The sequence below is a fragment of the Chiloscyllium punctatum genome, chromosome 22, assembly GCF_047496795.1.
Source record: "Chiloscyllium punctatum isolate Juve2018m chromosome 22, sChiPun1.3, whole genome shotgun sequence".
Taxonomy (NCBI): Eukaryota; Metazoa; Chordata; class Chondrichthyes; order Orectolobiformes; family Hemiscylliidae; genus Chiloscyllium; species Chiloscyllium punctatum.
In genome coordinates this window covers 34492988-34510663 of record NC_092760.1, presented here as the reverse complement: position 1 = coordinate 34510663, position 17676 = coordinate 34492988, and the positions used below count along the sequence as shown (strand labels likewise).

The window sequence follows — 17676 nt, the reverse complement described above, 5'->3', positions numbered from 1 at the left end:
GATATGTTTATCAATTCCATTCTGCTGCTTTCTCCCCCTAACCAATCAAGAACCTATTATCTCTGTCTTAAATCAATGACATGGTCATGGTCTCCATAGCATTGTGTGAAATACGTTCACCCTCTAGTTGAAGAAATTCCTCCTCCTCCTCCTCCATTCTAAAGGGTCATCCCTTCACCTGAGTCCTAGTCTCTCCTACAATAATTAGATTCTATTACCTACAGTGTGGAAACAGGCCCTTTGCCCCAACCAGTCCACAATGACCCTCTGAAGAGCAACCCACCCAGACCCATCTCCCTCTGACTAATACACCTAACACTACGGGCAATTTAGCATGGCCAATTCACCTGACCTGCACATCTTTGGAGTATGGGAGGAAACTGGAGCACCCGGAGGAAACCCACGCAAACACAGGGAGAATGTACAAATTTCACACAGACAGTCACCCGAGGCTGGAATCGAACCTGGGACCCTGGTGTTGTGAGGCAGCAGTGCTAACCACTGAGCCACCGTTACCTCCACATTTACTGTGTTCAGACCTCTCAGTATTCTGTAAATTTGAATGAGATCCCCATATCTTTCTAAACTCCACTAAGTTCATACCTAGGGTCCTTGAATGACAAGCTCTTCATCCCCTGGATCATTCTTTAAACTTCCTCTGAAATCTCTAAGGCCAGTACGTCCTTCCTTAGGGACAGGGCCCAAAAACTGCTCATAATAGTCCCAATGCAGTCTGACCAGAGCCTTCTACAGCTTCAGCAGTACATGCCTGCTCTACTGTTCTAGCCCTCTCAAAACTAGTTTTTAGTATACAACCAGCATTTAGAATAAGTTTCTTGAGAATAATACAGAACCCCACAAAATCCCAAAAAAATGACTTGCTAACACAAGTTGGAGAAGAACTTCTAGATTTATCAACAAGTACACTGTTGTCCAGCTGTAGCACGATGATAAGGATGGGGATGAAGACAAGTGAGATTCTCCTCCCTCCATGCTAGCTCCCCAAAGGACGCTATTAAAAATCAGATGATTTTTATAAAAAATTTATTTTCACATACATTATATCCTTTCCACATTACATACAATGGATCTAGAACACAATTCCTATCGCAAGATTTCAACAGTCACGCATGGAAACAAACCCAATGTTAGATAATACCATATGATCACGGGTCTATCAGGACTCAGTGACAGTGCTTACAGAATGCAATTCTTTCATTTCACTGAGACAGAGGTGAAGAATATGTATGCTGTCAGGCCAGAGCTGGAGCAATCTCAATTGTGTTGATCCTGAGAACAGTCTGAGGTTGCACAATAACTGTAAAAGAATAATAAGGTATGGTTCCACTCAAATGAAGCCTGGTGATAGTAGATTAGATTAGATTACATTACAGTGAGGAAACAGGCCCTTCTGCCCACAAGTCCACACCGACCCGCCGAAGCGCAACCCACCCATACCCCTACATTTACCCCTTACCTAACACTACGGGCAATTTAGCATGGTCAATTCACCTGACCTGCACATCTTTGGACTGTGGGAGGAAACCGGAGCACCCGGAGGAAACCCACGCAGACACGGGGAGAACGTGCAAACTCCACACAGACAGTCGCCTGAGGCAGGAGTTGAACCCGGGTCTCTGGCGCTGTGAGGCAGCAGTGCTAACCACTGTGCCACCGTGCCGCCCACAAAGTAGTGGAAAACTTAAAATCTCTGGAAAGACTTGTATACATACACAACACACATTTTGTACACAGATACAAGTTAACATTCTGCATCAAGAATTAGGATTGTAGTGTCAAGACCAAGAAGAGCAAAGAAAACTTGAAAGTTAGAGAATGTGACGATGCTTCCCCTTTAACAAGGTCACTTGGTCCTTTTGAGAGGTGTTGTAAAGGCTGAGGTGCTACAAATTCTGAACTGGCTACTTTAATAATGGCTAACAGATGCTAAGAGAAAGGGGAGTGGATAGTTCTCCCAGTTCAGGATTTTTTTTTAGTTTTGGGTTAGTTTTTGGCTGGGTTTTCAAAGAAACAGCTCCATACTGATCCCCTCTCTCTTCTTGAAGTACCTGTGTTTGAATTTATCTTTTTGCCAAGGGGTGTGTTTATGGGATGTTGCAGGAAATCTGAACGGCTCTTTATTAAGTTGCATTCTCGTGTCAGTTGGGTTTTCGAATAGTGATGTTAGTCTAAATTTGGTTTTGTTTAAAACTGAGGCATTTGTTCAGCTGCATCGATCCTGGAATATTCACCTTACATCTGCTTAAAACAACTGGAAAAGTTAGGTTATGAGCCACCAGCCTAGTCCATAAAGAAAAATACATCAAACAAGGGAATACAGTGAGTGAGGAAATCTTGACTTACTCTTTGTTCTGCGGTAACGCTTTCTCCGTTTGAATCTGAAGTTTATTTTAGGCCAAGATTCTGTCTTCTCAATGACAGTTGCTTCCACTCGTACAAGGTCTCGCCTAAGAAGATCAAATTGTATTAAACAGCATCTTGTGTAATGTGATATGTCCCCTGCACTTAAGAAGTGAAATACATCAGATTTTGGACCACGATATGACTCATGAAATCTGAATATTGTGATTAGTTCTTTGAACTAACCAGCAGCCCTAAGCATTTTGAGCCACAGAGAACTTTGTCTATATTTACAGGGTTGAAGGAGGAAGTAACCATGTATGTAAAGTCTTCAGTACTATTACTTGATGAGCAAAAGTCACATTCAAGTCTGATTGTTGTAGAAATTTCATAGGTATTGCTATCACTTTTTATGGCAAATATGTCCAATAGTAAAGCCTTGAGGTGAATCAAAATATGGAATAACATTACAATTCAGAATATTTTTCTGCTACTGATGCAGTCATAAAATGTAAACTTTTTGCCTCTAATGGGCAGAATATTGCCAGTCCCACTGGTATGGGTTTCAAGGCAGCACTGACAGGAATTTGAGAAATATGCATCAGTTCACTGACCTGACACATTCCTGCCACTGGCAAACTTGCCAGAGGTGGGTTATCACCTGCAGAGGCTCTCCAGCTCTCAGCAGCAGCTAGCCTATCTGGATAGATTATTACCCATGTCTAGGCTGACTGGGCATGCCTGTGGAACCTTCTCAGTGGCAGAAGGGCCACCTCACTGAGGATCAAATCTGGCAAATGCCTACAGGTGGTGGGCCCCAACTTCTTCAGCCAGCCATCTTGTGAAAGTGTTTCTCCTTTTCATGAGTGGCCTCACAGTTGCAGTCACAATTTTGTTTAATTGAATTTACCTTGCCTTAAAGGGGACCTCAAGGTGGAGCTGCTCTTCTCTTCTCCCAGAGGCACTGGCTATCATCTCTGGCAGTGGGTCTACAGACTCAGACAGCTGCTAAGCATTTTAATTGGAGAGTGGACCCTCCCTGAACAAGTTTGCAGATGAGTACTCTTAACTCAGTGGGATTAGGGCCTGGAAATGGTTCATCATCCAAGGATTCAAACACATCCACTGGACAGAGTTTTATTCTCTGCTTGTAAGTGAATTACTTATCAGAGAAACAGATCTCAACTACAAGGCAAAGATTAGCTGTGAGTTGAGTTTCCCAAATAAGCCAACAATAGCATCAGCATGAGTACAGAGTTGCGAGAAAATATTTGATCTGCTCTTTTACATGCAGAAGAGGAAAATGCCTTTTGGGGACTTAGGGAGAAAACAATTGCAATGTTGAATAAAGTTATTTTACAACAATTTCTACATAATCAAACTATTTAATTTACTTAGCTCTTGCAGACAGTCAAAAGCCAAAAGATACTTTCTGCATGGTAGTTGCATAAGTAGTTGTAATTTAGCGTATTAGTGAATCTTGTTAATTTTTATAAGCGAAATCTTACCCAAGAAGTGGTCGACCGATTAGCGTGAAGTCATTCCCACCAACCAGCAGAACCTACAAAAATATACACACACATATTTTTTTTAAAAAACTGAATAATCTCAACAACACCCTGATAATGCATCTGGTCTTATGGTAATAAGATTAAGATCAGATTTCCAAGGTAAAGATGAAGATACATATCTGATTGGATGAATGTATCCTGTTCCATAAGGTCACTTTCATTCCATACCTTCTCTAATCTGATCCTATCCCCGCAGTCTGCTTCAATGTGATTTTCTATCAAGATCAAGTCCTCATTGGTTACTTTCCATTGCCGACTAGCAAAGTGGACAACTGCAAACAATCTGCCATATGCTCCCATGGAAATCAGAGTTTTTACATTTTGTACAACTTCTGCAAAAAGAGAAAGTTAACTGATAAAACTAACTTATTGGCACCATAGTTTGTAGGTATTGCTTCAGAAATCTTCTCAATATTTGTCAAACGATAGCAATCTCATGCTAACTTTGGAAACTCTTCATATCAAATTATATCTAATGCTGCTACGGCAGAGTTGTTAATAAGAAATGTCAAGTGTTTTATATGTATCATAAATGCTACAGAGGGAGAATATTTCAGATTATACCTTAGTTGAAGTGCATACATTATGTGATACATATTCCACTAAGTTGCATAATTACAATTGTTACCTATGTGATGGTTTGCCTCTTCTGCAGGATCTGGCAATTTGACTTCAGGCCAGGGTGGCTTTGACAATGATGTTACTGCTTCTTTTCTGTTAGATTTAATTTAAAATAAAAAACACTAGTAAATTTAATTAACACATTCTCTCTTATAAATACCACAAATATGAAATTCATGTACTAAGCTACAATACTAGAGCTTTCAAAATGATTTTTCAGTTAAGACAAATGCCATTCAAAGCCATTTTGTGAGGTACAAATCAATCTTGCAATTAAATCAAGACACACCTTCCTTCTGGAGGAAGGTAAATGCTCTACGCACTAGCATTAAACTTACATGGTTCAGTCCTGTCGTCTCAATAATTTGAAGAGATTGCAATCACTGTGTTACTATGTATGGTTAAAAGAAATTTTTTATAACCTGAAGATGAGAGAGACCATATTTACTACTGTTAAAGTCAATTTTGCTTAAAACTTGATCCTAGTTTTCAGAGTTCACACCATGTTAATTATTTATTATTTACTGATGATGACTACAGTTCATTCATTTAAAAGAGTGCATGAGAAGCTTTTGCTATTTCCATCAAGTCTAGAGATGATCTCCCTGCCAACTGACAAGACTAATGATATGAACTGTCTTTGGAAAAGGAGAAAGTGAGGACTGCAGATGCTGGAGATCAGAGCTGAAAATGTGTTGCTGGAAAAGCGCAGCAGGTCAGGCAGCAGCCAAGGAGCAGGAAATCGACGTTTCGGGCATGAGCCCTTCTTCAGGAAACTGTCTTTGGAAAAGACTAACAAGTATGCAGCTCAGTTTAAAATTAAAGTTGTAGCACGCATTGAGAATATTAATTGTTGTGTAACAGCAATAGAGTTTAATATTTGTGGGGAAAATAGTTAGAGACTAAACAAAATTATCAATGAATTTAAAGATGCCAAGAACAAAAGCACCAGTAAAGGACAATCGAGCAAGTGGCTACAACTGGAGATAAAAGTGGCAAAGTGCTTCAGCAAAACCATTATCATCAGCTATAGAATCAACAGAATCAAAATCTTCAAAAATTAGACAGTAATCCAGACCTCAAGGAGATGTAGCACAAGATTCATTAAAAGGCAGGATTTAGTTCTTTATCAGAAAACAAAAAAAGTCACAAGTGTGCCAACAAAATGGTAAAATTCCATCATCTTGTCAACTGACATCAAGAATGCTTAACCATTGTAGAAATGGATGAAATACCAATGAACTTTGATATGCCAGCATACGTGACTGTTATCGAGATTGGTGACAAAGAACAATGTTGTAAAGGCAACTGGCCCCAAGATGTTCTAGTTCACAACTGTCCTATCCTGTATGGCAGATAACACAAAATTAAAGTTGATGATGACATGGTTTATTGGGAATATCAGTGGACTAAGGAACCCAAAGACCTAAGATAAGATAATGTGGGCTGAGTTCAAATTACACCATAGCAGCGCATTGAACTCAAATCCCACTAATTAAAATTATATCTGGAATGGAAAGCTTGTCTCAGTTATGGTGACTATGAAACAACTGTCAAAACAACCCAAATGATTTAGTAATGTCCTTCGGGGTAGTAAGTCTGCTATCTGTACCCAGACTGGTCTACACACAACTCCAGACCTACAGTTATGTGGTTAATCCTTAACTAAACTATGAAATAGCCGAGTAAGTCACTCAGTTCCTTAGCAATTAGGGAGGAACAACAAATACAAGGTTTGCCAGCTAAGTTCATATCTCATGAATGAATGAAGAAACATAAAATGCAAAACTCTCCCCAAAGAGAAATGTTAGAAAAGTGCTTTGTCATTATTTATGAGAAAGATGATGGCAAAGAAATGTTGAATTTGAGACCAGGAAAACCATATAAATGTTTGCTCTGCTGAGACATGCTCAGATCCCACCTTGTCAATGATTGTGATGTGAGATGTGGCATTTTTCCTGATGGGCTTACCATTGCTGTTTAGAATGTGTGCATACATAAAACTCTCAAAGACAGTATTTCAAAAATGTAGAGCAATTGGACAATGGAAATATTCACTCAGAGCAGAAATATGCAAGCACCCTCACCAGCAATGCTGTCTCAACAGGTGATGGATGTGTTGAATGAACTTAATCCCAATATTGCCAAAAGAAATATTTCTAAAATGTGGAACATGAAAACCCTTGACAGTATCGGTACTTGTAGATTATTTGTAGAATCATGATGACAAAGTTATTGATATTACTGATAATGAAGAGGAAGAGAAAAGATTCATGTGATGATCTTATACAGGTAGGCTGTTGGGATGAACTGCTGATAAATTCAAATGGTGATCAATGTGAAATACTGAAGTCATTTTATTTTGTTGTAAAGTGTTGAATTAAATGTACTTAGCTCAATGTTATAAAGTAAATAAATAATACAAGAATGAGTTCTTTAGTGTTGTTGCTTTTTTCTTTATACAATTATGGTGGTCTTTCTGGATCTTTTCACCCATGCAAAAGCCAACCTTTTGGCCTGCAAACTTCTCAAGTAGTAAAGTGCAACTGCTTGTGTTACCAGACACTATTGGGAACTTTATTTTTGCACTGTTCTCCTTTGAAGAACTGATATTGACTAGGAATTTGTTAAACAACAAATCACATCATAACTCTTGCTGTTTTGTGTGGCAGTTAGATGAGATCTCCTTAACGGCATGACTGAAGGATTAATAAGATGACTGCTCAACGTGAATGGCAAATACGCATTATGTCTGTGGCCTAGTGATGATGATATGCAGTATTTTCCAGTTGTGACCACTGACTCCACTGCTGTCATGGTGATCTTCGATGTTGACTTACTGATTCACTGACCGTGATCATTTTGTCTGTGACCCCACCTCTGTTAAGGTTCATGCATTAATAATATTATAAGTGTTCTCCAAACACTTCACAGACTGGAGGTGTCAGTAAACGTGTTTCCCAAACAAAACAAAGGAAAAATCAATTCCAAACCAGAGATGAAATCACAAAGCTTGAATAGTTCTCCCAAGCACAGAAATAAGTGACAGCCATAAATTACATTGTCAGTAGGTGGCTTTGGACCCACATGTGCCAGGCCTCTTTGCCATAACTAGATGTTGCAAATAAATTGATGCTTCATTTTATAGTGCTATGTGGAGGTGCCTTGGAATGGTCATTACAATAAATATGCTATATTAAAACAATTGATGTTTTTGTCATAGCCAATTTTGTAATGCACAAGAGGAGAAATTGGTTTTACAATGGGATGAGTTGGTAATCAGATGATCCAGAGTGGAATGATGATTTTTATTATGCATCAAGCTATGGTCTAAAGTGGATTTCCTGGAATGGTGGTGGAAGAAGATTGTTTTATAAATGGCAGCTGAAGTAACAATTACCTTGGTTGAAGTACACCGCTTTGAGAATGCTGATGTCTTGCCACAGACGACAACAAAGACACTGCAAACAGAGAATACTATTTGTTCGACATTGTACAAATTGGTTTTGCTATCATATGCTTTCCTTCTAATGTGAATTGACTATAACCCGAAGAATTTAAATCATTATTTGTAGAATGCGAACTTTCTTTACCTGTGCTGGCTATAATGTGATTCTGGTTCCATTGGTTTAAATGGCGATGCTATTATGTGATTTTTAGATTAGATCAGATTAGATTCCCTACAGTGTGGAAACAGGCCCTTTGGTCCAATAAGTCCACACCGACCCGCCAAAGAGTAAACCACCCAGACTCATTTCCCTACATTTACCCCTGACTAATGCAACTAAGAATATGAGCAATTTAGCATGGCCAATTCACCTGATTTGCACATCTTTTGAAATGTGGGAGGAAACTGGAGCACCCAGAGGAAACTCACGCAGACACAGGGAGACTCTGTCTGTGTGGAGTTTGCACAGTCGCCTGAGGCTGAAATCAAAATCTGGTCCCTGGCGCTGTGAGGCAGTAGTGCTAACCACTGAGCCACTGTGTCGCCCTTCTTATAACATAGTTGCATTTCCATGCAATCTTATCGCATTATATCAGATCATGCTGTATGCTCATAACATATCCATAAATATAAATCAAACTGCTAATTTTGCAAATAATTTAAAACCACACTTTTTTTTAAATGTAACATGTTCTGTTCTCATTGCCTTTTGGAAGCATTTACACAAAAAAATTATTAATATTTTTAGGCCCTTCTTTGTTCAAATCCAAATATATACGGTGCCTCATTCAGTCGAATTAAATGTTCAAAGTTTTTTGTTCCTCAAATAAAACAATTTTATTCAGCTGTTTCACTGTTTCTCACTGCCCCCTCATCTAAGGACAAAGCATGGAGGGAATATCTCCCCCTACTTACACTACTGAGTTATTATTTAATGTACATAGTTACATACAGAACACAACCTCAGTTATCTGAACTGAAAATGTGTTGCTGGAAAAGTGCAGCACGTCAGGCAGCATCCAAGGAACAGGAGAATCGATGTTTCGAGCATGAGCCCTTCTTCAGGAATGAGGAAAGTGTGTCCAGCAGGTTAAGATAAAAAGTAGGGAGGAGGGACTTGGGGGGAGGGGCCTTGGAAATGCGATAGGTGGAAGGAGGTCAAGGTGAGGGCGGAGATGTCAGGAAGGCGGTGCTGAGTTCGAGGGATTTGACTGAGACAAGTTGGGGGAGGGGAAATGAGGAAACTGGAGAAATCGGAGTTCATCCCTTGTGGTTGGAGGGTTCCTAGGCAGAAGATGAGGCGCTCTTCCTCCAAATGTCGTGTTGCTATGGTCTGGCGATGGAGGAGTCCAAGGACTTGCATGTCCTTGGTGGAGTGGGAGGGGGAGTTGAAGTGTTGAGCCATGGGGTGGTTCGGTTGGTTGGTCCGGGTGTCCCAGAGGTGTTCTCTGAAATGTTCTGCAAGTAGGCGGCCTGTCTCCCCAATATAGAGGAGGCCATATCGGGTGCAGTGGATGCAATAAATGATGTGTGTGGAGCAGGTGAATTTGTGGCGGATATGGAAGGATCCCTTGGGGCCTTGGAGGGAAGTAAGGGGGGAGGTGTGGGCGCAAGTTTTGCATTTCTTGCGGTTGCAGGGGAAGGTGCCGGGAGTGGAGTTGGGTTGGTGGGGGGTGTGGACCTGACGAGGGAGTCACGGAGGGAGTGGTCTTTTCGGAACGCTGATAGGGGAGGGGAGGGAAATATATCCCTGGTGGTGGCGTCCGTTTGGAGGTGGCGGAAATGACGACGGATGATACGATGTATGTGGAGGTTGGTGGGGTGGTAGTTAAGGACCAGTGGGGCTTTGTCCTGGTGGCAATTGGAGGGGCGGGGTTCAAGGGCAGAGGAGCAGGAAGTGGAGGAGATGCGGTGGAGGGCATTGTTGATCACGTCTGGGGGGAATCTGCGGTCTTTGAAGGAGGCCATCTGGGTTGTACGGCATCCTAGGCAGAAGATGAGGCGCTCTTCCTCCAACCATCATGTTGCTATGGTCTGGCGATTGAGGAGTCCAAGGACCTGCATGTCATTGGTGGAGTGGGAGGGGGAGTTGAAGTGTTGAGCCATGGGGTGGTTGGATTGGTTGGTCCGGGTGTCCCAGAGGTGTTCTCTGAAACGTTCATATCCGCCACAAATTCACCTGCACCTCCACACACACCATTTATTGCATCCGCTGCACCCGATCTGACCTCCTCTATATTGGGGAGACAGGCCGCCTCCTTGCCTGACCTGCTGCGCTTTTCCAGCAACACATTTTCAGCTCTGATCTCCAGCATCTGCAGTCCTCACTTTCTCCTCAGTTATCTGAACATCAATTATCTGAATTTCGGATTATCTGACTAAGATCTCAAGGTCCCATAAATACTTCCTTTGTTTAAGATCAGATCAGTTATCTGATCAAAATACTTCCTGCCCGTCTTGTTCGGATAATCGAGGTGGTTTTGTATTTCACTAACCATTAAGTACTAAAATTCTGCATTTTGTGTAACACTGGCTATTTTACAAAAAACATTTGAACTCAGTTATGAAATTGAAGGTGTGTACTGTACCTTTAAGAGCATGTGAAAGCTGGCAAGCACCTGCCATGTCACAGAGTGTGCTTGAAAATTTAAAGCTGTAACATTTTGGCTGTAACCTAGATACCAGTTGCTTTCACAGCAGTTTGAAATTAACCAGTTTAAATTATGATCCAAAATACTGAAATCCAATCAAATTTGAATTTTACTGTTTTGACAACATCAAACCAATGAGATGATCCGATGTTTGGGGTATAAAAAAGCAGGCATTTTGGACAGTCAGCCAGAAAGAGCACCACCTACCAGGGTCAGACAGACTGCTTGCAAACACATTCTATCAATGGTACTGTTTTCATATGAAAGGTCTGTACAGCAGAAGACCGAAGACGACCCAGGGAGATCTACAAAGAGTAAAGATTGATACCGGAGATGACAGCCAGTGTCAGGTTTAGAAAATTGAGCTGCTGTAAATTTAATAGGGACTTTATAGGATCAGTATATCGTTATAGAATGGGAGGTAACAAATCTTTGAGAAAAGAGGCTGAGAGTTGTAAATAGTTGTTGTTTAATGTTCGTTTTAGAGTTAAAGAATAAAATTGTTACTACTTCTTTAAATAGTGGAATTTAGGTTGTTCTCTGTCACCCGTACTTTAACAAATTACGAGACCAGGTGGGCTTTTCTGTGTGTTTGGTTTAATTAGCAGAAGGGTTTAACCACCGTGTCATAACAAATCCTCTGTTTTGGTCATAAAGAAATAGTGTGCAAAAAGGGAAGTTATGTCATGATTATAATATACTGATGAAGGACTCAGCTGGAGTATCATGTTCAACTCTGTGCTCCAAACTTTTGAATCTTACTGTTTTAACAACATCAAGCCAATGAGATGATCCAATGTTTGGGGTATAAAAAAGCAGGCATTTTGGACAGTTAGCCAGAAAGAGCACCACCTGCCTTGATCAGACAAGGAAAGGTTTTAAGGCTGAGGGGAGAGTGTGCAAGGCATTTACTAGAACAATACCAGGGAAGAGGAATTTCAGTTATTTGGATAGTCTGGAATTGGATTCTGGAATTGTTCTGCTTAAAACAGGGAAAGTTAAGATGAGATTTGATAGAGATGTTCAAAACCATGATTGGATATGGTGAAGTAAATAATGAGAAACTTCACAACGGCAGAATAGTGTGCATCTAAAGGGCACAAAATTAAAATGATTGACAGAAGAGTTCTAGGCAATGTATTTTTTAAAAAATGAGTTGAACTGTGGAACATTGCCTGAAAGGACAGTAGAAATATATCCAATAATATTCTAATCAGAACCAGATAAATACTTAAAATAAAATGCACAAGGCTATGGGAATAAAGCAGGTGAGTAAGATTAAATTGGATAATCTTATCAAAATACTGGCACGGGCACAACAGGCAAATGACTATCATTCTTTTTGATTATTAATATATTTCCACTCTATTACTGACCATTATGCTAAGTATAAACCCACAATTCAAGTTCAGGACATCAAACAAAGTGAACAATCACCACTGAATAGACTTGCCATTATAATTAGGAAAATAGCCATGCTTTGTGGAAAATATAATTGGTTTAAACATACTGTGTTCTCTCAACTAAGTAGTCACATCCAGAACTCTCCAGGGGAATGTTCTAAAGTAAAGAATATTAACCCAGTGTGGACATTATTAAACTGGAGAAGATTCAGGAGAGATTTACCAGAATGTTGCTGGGAATGGAGACTTTGAGTTATAAAGAGAACCGTGATAAGCTAGGACTTTTACCAAGGAGTTGGGAGGTCATGTTGCGGCTGTACAGGATATTAGTTAGGCCACTGTTGGAATATTGCATGCAATTCTGGTTTCCTTCCTATCAGAAAGATGTTGTGAAACTTGAAAGGGTTCAGAAAAGATTTACAAGGATGTTGCCAGGGTTGGAGGATTTGAGCTAACGGGAGAGGCTGAACAGGCTGGGGCTGTTTTCCCTGGAGTGTCAGAGGCTGAGGGATGACCTTATGGAGGTTTACAAAATTATGAGGGGCATGGATAGGATAAATAGACAAAATCTTTTCCCTGGGGTCTGGGAGTCCAGAACTAGAGGGCATAGGTTTAGGGTGAGAGGGGAAAGATATAAAAGAGACCTAAGGGGCAACTTTTTCACGCAGAGAGTGGTACGTGTATGGAATGAGCTGCCAGAGGATGTGGTGGAGACTGGTACAATTGCAACATTTAAGAGGCATTTGGATGGGTATATGAATAGGAAAGGTTTGGAGGGATATGGGCTGGGTGCTGGCAGGTGGGACTAGATTGAGTTGGGATATCTGGTCGACATGGACAAGTTGGACCGAAGGATCTGTTTCCATGCTGTACATCTCTATGACTCTATGACTGCTGCTTAAGAGGTTGACAGGTAACCATATAGCGGTGGATAAAATGAGGGTCATAGATAAGGTGAATAGCAGGTGTCTTTTCCCTCGAGTGGGGGATTTCAAGACTGGAGGCATTTGTTTTAAGGTGAGAGAAGAAATATTTTAAAAACACAAAGGGCATTTTCTTTTACAGTGGTTTATGTGTGGAATGAACTTCCAGAGGAAGTAGTGGATGCAGATAGAGTTACAATGTTTAAAATACATTTGGATAAGTGCAGAAATAAGGAATGTTTGGAGGGATATGGGCGAAGTGTAGGCATGTGAAACCAGCTTAGTTTGGAATTTTGGTCAGCATGGACTGGCTGGATCCGTGCTGTGTGACTGTGTGATGAAATCTCAAAAAAATGTTGATGGCAACTTCCTCTAATACAGAATTACTGTCATTTATGTTCTAGCAGGTGGTGAGCACGAATTTGGGGATTCTGTGTAGTGACTCTATAGCCCAGTAGTAATGTCCCAATTTCTGGCCTGAGTTCAAGTCCCACTTATGTTGGAGGTGTGTAATAACATCCCTGTCTGTAAGTACTGCTCACAGGCCTTTGGCACTGTGGTAGTGTCCCCACCTCTGAACCAGATCAATCTGTTTTCACATGTTTGAAAAGGTTGATTAAAATAACTAAGAACAGACGAACAATGGTGCTCAGGTTTGGAGATGCATGTTTTGACATGTCAGCTGTTGGTACAATTAAAAAGGTCAGATCCCAGAATAAAACTTAGTTTGGAGAATCACAGCATCTGCACCAGCTCTTCAAATAGGCATCATAAGCTAGAGCCAATCTCCTGACTTTTTTCCCCCATATGGGTTGCGCAATATTTCTATCCAAATAATCACCCAGCCAACTACTGTGTCCCCATAACCCAAAATTTATCATTGCTAATTCACCTTGCTTACACTACCCTGACAATTTACAGGTCAAGTTAGTATGGCCAATCGACCTAACCTGCACATTCTTGGGACTCTGGTAGGAAACTGAAGCACTTGATGAAAATCAATGCAGATTCTGGGAGAACGTTTAAACTCCACACAGTCACCCGAGGGTGGAATCAAACCTGGGTCCCTAGTGCTGTGAGGCAGCAGTGCTAACCGCTGAGCCATCATGCCACCCTCAGCCTCACAGAAGACACCCAGGGCCCAGCCAGCAGCCCTTGGTCCTGGAGTGTGATTGTAGATACTACAATACATCAAAGGAGGGGGATCGTCAGCTGGATGCTTTACTCCTGGAGGCTCTGCACCTAAATGCAGATAGCATTCAAAACAAACCGATGTAATGACAGCACAAATAGAAATAATTAAGCACGATCATATAGCCTCACAGAAACATGGATGTTGGATGACATCAAGTGGGACCTGAATATCAAAGGATACATAACATTTAGGAAGGACGGGAGCAAGGAAAATGTAGAAATAAGGCTCTGTTAATTAATTAGCACAATTGATAGGGATAACCCAAGATGAAGAAACCATGATGTAGAAGTGGTTTGGGTAGAGATGAGAAATGATAAGGCAAGAAGTCATTTGTTGGAGTTGTGCATAGGCCCCACCACAGAACCACATTGTAAGATTGAGTGAAAACAAAGAAATCGTGGGAACTTGTCAGAAAGGCAAGTTGGTAATCAGGATAAAATTAAATGTGCAAAGGCAGTGCAGATGCAGAGTTTGTGGAATATTTTCAGAATAGTTTTTTAAAACTGCAAATTCTGGAGCCATCCAGAGAACAGACTATAGTGAACCTGGGATTGTGAAGTTAGTTGGGATTAATTAATTACTTCATGGGAAGCCATACCCCTCCATCCAGACAGCAATGACCATAGTATGACTGCATTCTACACTCAGGGTGAGGGAGAGAAGAGGGGGATGCATGACTATAATTTTAAACTTAAAGAAGGGTAATTATGAGGTCACAAAAGTAGTGATAGCTAAAGTGTATTGGTAAATTAGGTTAAGAGATAGAGATGTTGGGGCAAACACATTAAGGGGATAGAATCAAAGAATCCCTACATAAAAGAGGCCATTCAGCCCAATGAGTCTACACCTACCCTCCCAATTAAAGCATACTTGAGAATACACACATATCAATCCTTGAGTGGGTGGGAAGCTGACTGCCATGTCATTCATTCAAAAAAATAAAATATTGCAGTACTTCCCAGACAATTGGACAATCGGTGAATAACTGGGAGATTGGATTATTCTAATGCTTCTGCTCTCATGAGCAAAATCTCACCTTCTAATTATACTCAGAGGCCTATCTCCTGCCAGCTCCAAAGGAGCAGATACCAATGACAAAACACTTCAACATGGCATTTACACCTTTTTTTGTATGTCCTCCAGCCATTCCCCTTCCTCTTAGAGTCATAGAGATGTTCATCATGGAAACAGACCCTTTGGTCCAACTCATCCATGCTCACCAGATACCCTAACTTAATCTAGTCCCATTTACTAGCACTTGGTCCATATCCGTCTAAACCCTTCCTATTCATATACCCGTCCAGATGCCTTTTAGATGTTGTAATTGTACCAGCCTCCACCACTTTCTCTGGCAGCTTATTCCATGCATGTACCACCCTCTTTGTGACAAGTTACCCCTTTGATCTCTTTTATATCTTTCCCTCCCACTCTAAACATATGCCCTCTAGTTCAGGACTCCCCCACCCCAGGGAAAGGACCTTGTCTGTTTAAAATGTATTTTTTAAGAAAACTTTTTACCAGCTCTACCTTGACCCGGCTGCACATTTGCAGTTTTAGCTTTTCCATGTTCTCAGACAGGCAGCTCACGCTCCACAGAAGACCCTCCAGCACCTTGGAAAAGCGAATTTTGAGAAGATTTGTAGCTCAGGTTGAGGTTCTGGATGTAGGTTCGCTCGCTGAGCTGGAAGGTTCATTTAATCACCATACATGATGTTACTTAGTATGGTGACAAAACATCCGAAAATGAACCTTCTGCTCAGCGAGCGAACCTACATCCAGAACCTCAACCTGAGCTACAGATCTCCTCAAAACTCGCTTTTCCAAGGTGCTGGAGGGTCTTCTGTGGAGCGTGAGCTGTCTGGCTGAGAACATGGAGGAATACCCTTTTGGCCTGGGTGTTTCCTCATATTCTTCAGCACAGCACCATCCATCAGAGAGAGAGAGTGTACAGTCACCTCCACAAACACTCAGCCAAGCCCTCGTCCAGGTTTTGCAACTTGGATGGATCTAAATGGCTCCTTGGGACATCCCAACTGCTTCCCACCCACTCCCGGTGTTTATTTAGGACAGGAGCACCCCCCACCCCAATACATAAGGCCTGGCTCTGACTCCCAGCACCCCACCTTCTGGGGTTGACCTGTCCTTCCCCCCCCTACCCACAGCCCCATGACACGCCCACCTGGTGTGTGTGTGTGTGTGAGAGAGAGAGAGAGAGAGAGAGACGGCTCTTACCGGCGGCTCGGACTCGGCTCCAACTGCCGAGGAACCGCGCGCAGCTCGACGCCATCTCCCCGGCTCCGGGCGGAAGGGGAAAGTGGACGGACCGGAAGGTGGACGCGGGGGAGGAGAGAGAGCGGCGGACCGGATGTTGGAGGGTGGGGGCCTGGTAAGTGAGGCTGGGCTTTTAGGGGCAGGGGCAGGGGCGTGGGTACATGGGAATGTGTGGTACAGACTGTGTCTTATTGATGTGCTCCTCCTGAATGTACTGTCACATCCTGTACTTCCATGGCACTCAGTTTTGTTCTGGGCACAGAAGGAGCCCATTCTCCTTGTCACCTCTTCCCCCATCCTAACTTCCCTCAAAGTGTAGCCCCTATTCTTTAAGTGCCCCTCACTTCCCTTCCCTTCTGGAAATATGGTTCCCAGCCTGTGTCACTCCGCCCCCCCCCCAAAAGGCAATAATTCGTTATTTTTCCTTTGCACCCCTTGTCCCAAACTCTTAAATCCGAGTTCTCAAGTCCTTGCTTTGGGAATAACTTTACTTGTTTACTTGGTTCTGTGGTCTGCCAGTTGTGCAGACTGTAACAACGCAGAGGCACCAGGTTTTTGAGTCCCAATATCTTAATGACCAACATGCCTACTGAAGAACCTGGATGGTCCCGGCCAGAACTAGAAGTCCAGTGACCCTCGCTGAAGGAAAGGAATCAAATCTAGCAGCATCTCTTGCAGAGAAATCTTCTCAGCGGGCAAACCTACATCCAAAACCTCAACCTAAGCTACAAACCTTCTCAAAACTCGCTAAGAGAAATCAGAGTTAATGTTTCTGGTCGAGTGACCCTTCCTCGGAAGCAAATCTGGCATTCTGTATCTTGTGACCAAGAAGGTCATCCTGCCCCACAACCAGAATGGTTTCTAAGTCTGTTAATCATATAAAGGCCCACAGTGGAAACTTAGGCCGATGAATAAAACATGATCCTTCAATTGCTGACAATGTCTCTTCCAAATTTTCCCTCAATTTCTTCTACTCCAGGAGCAATCCCAACTTCTCCAATCTAGCCTTGTATCGAATGTCCCCAATTCATGGAATCATGTTGGTAAATAAGTCCATATGATGTAGGAACAGAAGCAGGCCATTTGCCCCATCGCTTCTGCTTTAATGAGATCGTGGTCGATCTGATAATGCTCCATTCCTGCCTTTTTTTTGTAAGCCTTGATTCCTGCTTAAAAATATATTTCAGGTAAGACCATAAGACATAGGAGCAATTTCCCCTGCACCCTTTGGA

The 17676-nt window shown here is 41.8% G+C and overlaps 2 protein-coding genes across 2 annotated transcripts in view; one reads left to right on the top strand and one right to left on the bottom strand.

The window, feature by feature from the left end:
- Window positions 1–1027: 1027 nt before the first annotated feature.
- Window positions 1028–16497, bottom strand: LOC140493495 (large ribosomal subunit protein bL21m-like). The gene is made up of 7 exons (XM_072591988.1): window positions 16406–16497; window positions 7954–8014; window positions 4561–4646; window positions 4101–4264; window positions 3870–3922; window positions 2365–2468; window positions 1028–1318 (listed from the first exon to the last, which is right to left on the bottom strand). The coding sequence occupies exons 1-7, from the start codon at window positions 16458–16460 to the stop codon at window positions 1254–1256; spliced, it is 588 nt and encodes a 195-aa protein (XP_072448089.1). The 5' UTR covers window positions 16461–16497; the 3' UTR covers window positions 1028–1253.
- Window positions 16476–17676, top strand: part of LOC140493493 (DNA-binding protein SMUBP-2-like) — a 79978-nt gene continuing 78777 nt past the window's right edge. The window contains exon 1 of the mRNA XM_072591985.1: window positions 16476–16559. The gene's annotated coding sequence lies outside the window, so the exon portion shown is untranslated. The remainder of the gene's footprint in view (window positions 16560–17676) is intronic.

Excerpts from the sequence above, each read along its gene's own strand:
- LOC140493495 (XM_072591988.1), bottom strand. The coding sequence starts at position 16,460 with ATGGCGTCGAGCTGCGCGCGGTTCCTCGGCAGTTGGAGCCGAGTCCGA. Across the intron at positions 4,647-7,953 it reads AGCGGTGTACTTCAACCAAG|AAAAGAAGCAGTAACATCAT; the intron begins GTAATTGTTACT and ends TAAATCTAACAG. Across the intron at positions 1,319-2,364 it reads GCGTTACCGCAGAACAAAGA|TTATTGTGCAACCTCAGACT; the intron begins GTAAGTCAAGAT and ends ATTCTTTTACAG.